The 9,150-nt window shown below is 44.7% G+C and overlaps 1 protein-coding gene across 2 annotated transcripts in view; it reads right to left on the bottom strand.

The window, feature by feature from the left end:
- The window catches only part of LOC134369294 (protein HIRA), an 83,320-nt gene that overhangs the window by 2,620 nt on the left and 71,550 nt on the right, over positions 1 to 9,150 (bottom strand). For both annotated transcript variants that reach the window (XM_063085644.1, XM_063085645.1), the window contains 2 exons: positions 8,494 to 8,657; positions 5,979 to 6,067 (listed from right to left, as the gene is read on the bottom strand). In XM_063085644.1, coding sequence (XP_062941714.1) covers positions 5,979 to 6,067; positions 8,494 to 8,657 — 253 coding nt within the window. The remainder of the gene's footprint in view (positions 1 to 5,978; positions 6,068 to 8,493; positions 8,658 to 9,150) is intronic.

Genomic DNA, 9,150 nt, shown 5'->3' with positions numbered 1-9,150 from the left:
TCAAATCAACAACCTAACTTTACAACTTAAGGAACTAGAAAAAGAACAAACTAAAGCCAAAGTTTGCAAAGGAATGAAGTAATAAACATTAGATCAGAGATAAACAAAATTGAAAATAGAAAAATATAGATAATGAATGAAACCAAGAGTTGGTTCTTTGAAAGTATCAACAAAATTGACAAACTTTTAGTTAGATTGTCTAAGAAGAAAAGAGGACTCAAATAATGAAAATCAGAAATCAGAGTGGACGTTACAACCAATTTCACAAAAATAAAAAGGATTATAAATAAGAGAATGCTATGAAGAATTGTATGCCAACAAATTGGATACCCTAGATGAATAAATAAATTACTAGAAACACACCTGCCAAGAGTCAATCATGAAGAAATAAAAAAATCTGAATAAACCCATAACTAGGAAGAACATTGAATCAGTAATCAAAAACCTCCCAACAAAGAAAAACCTAGGACCAGATGGCTTCTCTGGTGAATTCCACCAAACATTTAAGAAGAATTAACACCAATCTTCCACATACTCTTCCAAAAAATTGAATAGGAGGGAACACATCCACACACCAAAGCCAAACAAAGACACTACAAGAAAACTACAGACCAATATACCTTGTGAACATTGATGCAAAAATCCTCAACAAAATACCATCAGTTAGAATCCAGCAGCACATTAAAAAAGTTATACACCAAGACCAAGTGGATTTACACCTGGAATGCAAGGATGGTTCAACATGTGAAAATCAATCAATGTAATACACATTAACAAAATAAAGGAAAAAAACACCACATGATCATAATTGATGTAGAAAAAGCATTAACAAAATTCAATTCAACACCCTTTCTTGATGAAAACACTAAACAAACTATGCATAGAAGAAAATGTTTTCAACATAATAAAGGCCATATATGAAAAGCCCAGGCTAACATCATATTCAATGGTGAAAGACTGAAAACTTTTTCTCCAAGATCAGGAACAAGCCAAGGATGCTTGTTTTTGCTACTTCTATTTAACATAGCACAAGAGGTCCTATGCAGAGCAATTAGTCAAGAAAAAGAAATAAAAGGCATACAAGTTGGGAACAAAGAAGTAAAATTATCTCTGTTCACAGACAAGCTGTCATATACAGAAAACTAAAGATTCCACAAAAAACTTGTGAGAGCTAATAAATTCAGCAAATTTGCAGGATATAAAATCAACACACAAAAATCAACTGCATTTCTATACACTAATAAGAAACAATGCAAAAATGAAATTTAAAAAATTCTATCATAGTATCAAAAAGAATAAAATACAAATAATCTTAATCAAGGAGGTGAATGACTAGTACACTGGAAGCTATCAGCATATCTGTGATGTGTGATAATCTAAAATATTTTCTACAAAGTGCAAAATGACAAAATGATTTAAGAGGGAAGATGGCTCATAAGTCCATATGATATGTGGTAAGTGAGATTTCAGAAAAGTTGATTACTGTGAACTAAAGAGTCATGCAGTCATGATTTTTGCTTATATGTTCTTCATTCAAGGAAACCATAGGCATATGTACACAGTGGGGCCCTAATTGAACACCTCAGAAAGACACAGTAAATGGAAAGAAATTCCACCTTCATAGATTTGGAAGATTTAATACTGTCAAGATGTCAATACTACCTAAAGTGCAACCCTTATCAAAATCTCACTGGCCGCTTTTATGGAAACAGAAAAATCCATCTTAAAACTCACATGGAATCTCAAGGGACCCCAAGCAGGCAAAACAATCTTCAAAAAGAACAAAGTTGAAAGTCTCATACTTTCTAATATCAAAACTTATTTTTTAAAATTTTAAATTAATTTTTAAAATTAAATTGGTCTGGAACACAGCTCATCATCACCTCTCTGGCCAATGCTACAGCTCCTACATGAAGACCTCAGCAGAGGGAGGTTTCCCAAGAGCAAGGCCTAGCTGGGGAGACCATGGCTAGCACAGAGCCCAGGCATCTGAAGGGTAGTAGCTTAGTGCTCCAAACCTATGCTTCTCCCTCCTGTGCACACTCAACCAGGATCCTTGAGGCTGAAAAAAGCCTGGACCTTTGGAGTCCTCAAGGTACATTGGCGGCTCAAACCACAGAGTATATAAAGTTCCTACAATATATAAAGAGTTCCTACAAACCAATAAGAAAAACAAATGACAACAAAGTATTTCAACAGATAGTTCAAAGAAAAGGAAACACAAGTGGCTCTTAAATATATGAAATGATATTCTCCTAATAAACCCTCTTGGGAGGGATGCTGGTTGGAGTCCACCCTCCATCCATAGCTGCATTTCCTGTTATCTCAACGACCAATTCCACTTGAATGGCCAATTTTCACCATTAAAGTGTTCACAAAGAAACTCAACAAGAGAGCAGTGAGCTCACACTTAACTTCCTCCTCTGCCCCCAATACCTAGATGAAAAGACAGTAAAAATATAAAAGAAAAAAACAGGAATAAATTCAGAACACTGCTGAAGTCAGGAGAGGATGTGACAGACACTGAGAGTTGGCTATGCCCACTTCTCCAAGGCCTCTTCTACATATTTTTTTACAGAGGCAGAAAAGTTGCTTACTTTTTCTTAAATGGTTGCCTGTGAGGCATGGGCTAATTCCTGGGAAAGCTTTTCTTTTCCTAATGAGAGGGATAGATATTGCTGGTACCGGCTTCCTCCTGTTCTTCTTCCTTGAACTTGGATATGAAAGCCATTTTGTGACCATGAGGGAAAAGTCAGGAGAATCACAGAGATATAGGCTGCCATTTACCTCCAGATAACTTGTTTTGGAGGAGAGAAAAAAACCTATTTCAGCCATCATCAGATGAGTTATTATTTACCTGAAGCTCAAAGCATTTGTCATTGACACAGGGGGCCATGAGCAGACCAGTATTTTAGGCAGTTTATAGAAGGTAGAAAGTAGGTGGGACCACACTGATGGGCGACTCTGGGAGGGGAGCCACAGGTTCTCCTGGGTAAAGCCTCAGTAAGGTGTCCTGCTTGTAGTTGGCAAGAAGCAGCAGCTGGAAGGAGGGGAAAGGAGAACTCATGGTGCCTAACTGGTAGCCTGTTTGAGGATCCTTCCCTCTACACCAGCAATGGCCCACAGCACTCACTTTCAGGTTGAGACAGAGACTGCTATGGTGAACATTGGGTGGTGTTTCAGGCTAAGGCAGAGTTGAGCTGGGTCACAGAGTGAAAGCCTGCAACCTGGCCATGAGTGGGGTTGGTTGGGCAGGTGCCGGCCTGTCTCCCACCCAAGCAGATGGCCCTGGAGGTGAGGTGTGCTGGGGAAACAGCTCTGCTCTTGCAAAGGAAACCTGAGCCAGCTACCAACCCAGGTTCTTCACTTGTAACTACAACCTGACAATCAAGGATCCCCAGATGAATAGGAGAAAATATCCAAAAGTAAAGACCACAAGGAACAAATCAAAAAGTGAACCTAGAGGGCCAGCTTGTGGCTCACTTGGGAGAGTGCGGTGCTGATAACACCAAAGCCATGGGTTCGGATCTTAAATAGGGATGGCCGGTTAGCTCACTGGCTGAGCGTGGTGCTGACAACACCAAGCCAAGGGTTCAGATCCCCTTACTGGTCATCTTTAAAAAAAAAAAAAAAAAAAAAGTGAACCTAGAAAAGGCAGGTAATTTAGGGAACAAATTACCTCAAAAATGTTCTAGTTAGAATCTGCAGCTGCTATCTGAGAAGATATTACAAGCTTTTCCTTCCAGTAACAGACCAGACAATTCAGAACAATCTTCCTTGCTGAGAACAGGAAAAAAAGCTAGACAAGAAGCAGAGCTCAGAGAGCTAACATGTTAATGACTAGTGACTGAGCCATGGTGTGGGAAAGGCAAGAATCCAGAGAGGGATGCCTTTGCTTTGGAAATATTTATTGATAAGGAAGAGTCTGAGCAGAGTGTGGACCAGACTTGAGGGCCTATGGGGACAAAGGCTGGGGCTAGGGTCCAAGAACAGTGGGGTCCCTACTAATGTACACCTCTTCTATGCTGATATCCCAAAGGAATGCACCCTAGAATAAGGGTAAACTGGAAAGAAACCAATCCCTGCACCAACTAGTGCCCAGCTTTGAGTCCCAGGCAGCCCAGAAAACTTTGATTCCTGAACTGGAAGGGAAAATATTATCAAAGAGTATAAAAGAAAATCACTGTCTCTGTGTTTCTGTTTCCACAGAATGAATAAAAGATACAGACTTAGAGCTTCGTGAATCTTCAAAACACCAAAATAAGATCCCCAAAGTCCTTAAAAAAGCAATGGAAATCAGATTTATATCAGGCTTTTTTGGAACAACACTGGCTGCTAAAAGTCTATGGAACAATACCTTCGAAGATCTAAGTGGAATTGATTTTGTACCTGAGACTCCATTACCCAACCAAATTAAGACATATTGCAACAAAATTTTAAAAAGGTTTAAATAAGGGCCGAGCCCGTGGCGCACTCAGGAGAGTGCAGCGCTGGGAGCGCGAGGCTCCCGCCGCGGGTTCGGAGCCTATATAGGAATGGCCGGTGCACTCACTGGTTGAGTGCCGGTCACGAAAAAGACAAAAAAAATAAAAAATAAAATAAAATAAATAAAAAGGTTTAAATAATATAGGAGGCCACTGCACACACAAAGGTCTTCAAAGTCTTGTGAGGACTGGCTCTCCGATCTTTCTGATCTTAATTCCTTTCACCCTCTCCTCACCACTCTGCTCGGCTGTTCTTTCACATTCCAAGCTCTTCCACATCAGGGCCTTTGCACTTGCTATTCCCTCTGTCTGGATGTTCCCCCAAATATATGCATGGCTTCATCCCTCACCTTTTCTGGTCTCTGCTCAGTAATTCAGTTAGTCTTTGCTTGATCACCCAATATGAAATAGCATCCCACCAGTACCCCTGCCCTCTTTATTTTCTTCCAGAGCACCCAACATCACCCAAGACACTATATACACTTACACATTTGCTTACAGTCTGCCTCTCTCCACAAGAAAACAAGAAAGCAGAGAGTTGTTCACTGCTGCTACCCCGTGCCTAAAACATACCTGGCCAGAGCAGGTGCTCCATCAGTAATTGCTGAATGACCCAACAAAACTGTGAACTAACTCTTGTCTCCACAACTTCTCCCATCCCTCATCATCTCTGCCAGCCAAAAAAAATCTGGAGGCGACCACGTGTTCATTATTTTCTTCCTTCCACATCCAACCACTCAGCAAGTCTTGCTGATTCTGCCTCCAAAACACATGTTGAATCTCTCTGTTCCCCAATCATGGCCACCACCACTGATCCAGTTGCCTTCATTTGTTCCTGGGACTGTTGCAAAATACACACCCTGATTGGTTTTCTATTTCAGTTCACATCACCTCTGCACCAACTCTTTCAACACTCCCACTGCCCTAGAAGAAAACTCTACCTTCTCACAAGGTCTCTATGGCCTATGTCCTGCTCATCCCTCCTGCCTCATCCCACACCCTGTACTATTTCCTCCCATATGCCCTCTCACTGACACTGGGACTCAAGGCAGTGTGCTGCAGAAGTCCAATGAGGAAGAATTTCAAAGCACTTTGGCTTATTTTATTTTTTTTATTCTATACCCTTATTTTTTTATTTTTACTTTTTTAAAAAATTTTTATTTTGTCGATATACATTGTGGCTGATTATTGCTCCCCATCACCAAAACCTCCTTCCCTCCTCCCTCCCCCCCTCCCCTCCAACAATGTCCTTTCTGTTTGCTTGTCGTATCAACTTCAAGTAATTGTGGTTGTTATATCTTCTCCCCGCCCCCCGGTTTTTTTGTGTGTGTGTGTGTGTGTGTGTGTGTGAATTTATATATTAATTTTTAGCTCCCACCAATAAGTGAGAACATGTGGTATTTCTCTTTCTGTGCAACTTTGGCTTATTTTAAAAATCTCTGCTTTCACGTTTCAAGAGAGAATCTGTGCAGCAACAATGAAAGAAGCACCTACCACTACTGTGGATTCCCACTGGCTTCCGGTGGAGTAGTGAACCGGACCCAGTAAGTCCTTGCATACTTCTCGGAGTCGGTATTCAAACCCTAATTATAGAAAAACAACAAAACAAAAACAGAAATAAGAACACATTACAAAAAGAAATAAAAAATCAAGAATATGCTAAGTTGTGTATATCAAAATAGAATGAACAAATGCTTATTTTATTGCCTACTATGGGCAAAACGCCTCTGAGTGTCTCCAGTTTGGGGCACTGAGACCCATAATCACAGATTCTCACTCACCCTCTCCCCTGACAACATATGCAGCATCCCCTCTGTATGCTAGGCCCACAGGAAAAACAAGCCATAGCCAGTTCTGTGACAAACTCCCCAAGGTGATGGGAAAACATGAGAAATGGTGGCAGGAGGGGAGTGGGCTGGTGAGATCTGTTTGGGAGGTGACAGGCTGGCATCTGGTGTGAGAGGAAATCAGAAGGGTAGGAGGCCCACAGGAGGTAAGAGGTGGTAAGAGTATGACTGAGTAGTGGTGCCTAAGTGGATGAGTCAACTCAAGGGTTACAGGCACTGCCGGGTGGAGCTACTAGAAAGGCTGGAGGCAGAGTATGCGAGGTTTGTCGGCACTTGGGGGCAGTTAAAGCCATAGGGAATGCATGAAATCACCCAGATAAGGGTGGAGAATAAGAGGGATGAAGGTGGAATCTGAGAAATATTGGAAGTGAATGGGGTCTCACATTAACACTTGACTCCTTCTTTTACAGCTCAGAAAACCAAGGGACAGAGGGAGGGGGTGACTCGTGTATGGAAACTGGAACAGACATGTGGAAGATGGAGAAAGAGAAGCAGGTGACAGAAGTGATCTCACAAATGGGTGGCGGGGGCCTAGAGGGGGCAAGGACTTTATGTGGGCATCAAGGCGAATCCTGATCTACACCCAGGATGAGGCAAACCAGAGAGGTGTGAGAGGAGGGGTATCCTGGGAGACGGGGTACGAGCTCCAAGATGTGACTAGAACACCTCTGGAAAGGTATGAGGGCTTGGGAAGGTTGAGTATTTAGAAAAGCCGATGACCACACATAATGGGCAACCACATAATCCTGGTGGGAGGAGTCCACATGAAGTGTATCACTGGAGTCCTCTGGGGAGGGAAGCAGGGCTTTGAGTTGATCAGGAATGTTTGTTGTCATTACAAGTGTAGACACACACATTCATATTTACATAGTTGGAGACACATGTGACATTTTAGTTCTGGGAATGACATTTATAGGGGTGTGAGGAAAATGGAGTAGTTTAGTCAGGCCTCCTCACTTCAGGTCCGGCTGGGTGTGGTACAGCACATCCACTGTAAACAAGTTGTGTGAGAGTAGAGTTAATGCGCATTTGCGCCCTTGTACCCTTTGGCTTATTGCTATTTTTGTGTGCTCTTCAGTGTGTGAGGCAGCGGCTCTGAACTGCTGGTTGGCAGAGCTCGTGTCTAAAAATAAAGCCTATTGTTTCTTCACCCACGGCTCCAAGGACCTTTTCCTGTTACCTAGCTTGTAGACCTGCGTGTGAAGGGTTGTGACCTAGTCTGGACAACGGGCTCAAGGGGTCTGTGAGACCTAGCCCTAGCTTTACAAAGGGTTTGGTATGTTTTCCTCTGTCTTTTCTGTTCTTACGTTTTTTTCCCTCTAAATTGTAATCAAAATGAGGAGGATGATGACAAAAGCAAAGCAAAAAGGGCAGGAAAAGCTGTGGAGGAGGCCACTCTGTGACCAGGCCTGGTGCCGTGTACTGACACAGGGAGAGCTTTGGGCCAGCCAGTCCCATGACATGGCCCTTGGAGGCCAATCTCGAGTGGGAGAAAGTGCTAGTAAGGCACGACTCCACACTTGTCCAGTGGAAGGATGAAAGGCTGCTATAGGTCACCCCAAGAACAGCACAACCACCTCTTCCAGCACACCTTGCTTTCTGTGGGGGATGCTGTGGAAGGGCACAAGTGCTCTGAGAGCCATGGCAGGGAGCTCCTAGTCTGGAGGGCCAGAAGACTCAGAGAAGAAATAGAAATGCTGCCAAAATTCGCCCTCCCTGGGGTGACTGTCTCGCTGAGTATCAGTGCTGCCAGGGTGTGGTGGAGGGCAGGAGCCAAAACATGGAGTCTGCTCCTTCAGGGAATGTCTTCCCACACATGTGCTACCTCTCCCTCCTTGCTGCCAGTCCTCCTGCTCCTCTGAGGGAACATTCTCAGGCCACTCTATTCAGGGCCTCAGAGCCCATAATGGGGCTGGGTGTCTGCTCAACTGCCCTGATCGCAGCTCTTACTGGGAGGAGGGGGGCTGAGGGATCCACCTCGCTGACAGGGGAGCAGGAAGCCAGGACCTTGGGGGATGACCATGGGTGCCCATGAGGAATGCACGAGAGTTCAGAGAGCTCCGGGCCACCACACCTCTTCCCTGATTCATGGGGACTGAGACAGGCCTGGGAGGATGAAGGAGACGAAGGAGAAGGTCACTCAGGGCTGCCAGGAACCTCACCTTCATTCACGAGGTACCGTGCATAGAGGAGGAGCCAATGGCGGTACTCGTGGCTGGACTGCAGGGTGAGTGCTGCTGCAACCTGGTTCTCTAGGTAGGCCAGGGTGGTCTCCTGCTGCACCACATGAGGCACGGAGAAGAGCCGGGCAGCCTGCCTTCCAGAGCTGCAGAGATTGGCAGAGCACGCACGATGAGGTAGTGGGTACTGTATGGAGGCTGGAGGCTGCTCCATGTGCCCCAGGGGACTGGCGAGGAGCCGGCAGGGGTGGCTGGCACCAGGGCTGCCCAAGGCCTCCCATCCACCAGCCAACCTGGTGGCAAATGCCACAGACTCCTTGGCCTGCCCATCGCCATATCCCAGCCATGGACCTCCTGGCACCCCAGGAGAATCCCACCCTGCACCTGCATCTAGGCCCCTGAGATGATAAGCCAGTGACCCATTCTCCACACCCAAAATACTGCCTTCCATGGCCTTCCATGACCCTTCGCACCCTTGGACTGCCACCTGAGCCTCTGAAGTAACAGGGCCTGTGTCCTGGCCACCCCCTGAGATATAATCTGATGCTGGCCAACAACTCTTGGCACCCACAGCCTGCCCTGCCCAGCCTGCCTGTGCTGAGCAGCTGCTGGGGCAAAGCGGACAGGCAGAGACCAGGC

Source organism: Cynocephalus volans, chromosome 2, assembly GCF_027409185.1.
Source record: "Cynocephalus volans isolate mCynVol1 chromosome 2, mCynVol1.pri, whole genome shotgun sequence".
NCBI lineage: Eukaryota > Metazoa > Chordata > Mammalia > Dermoptera > Cynocephalidae > Cynocephalus > Cynocephalus volans.
This window is presented reverse-complemented; position numbering and strand designations above follow the sequence as displayed.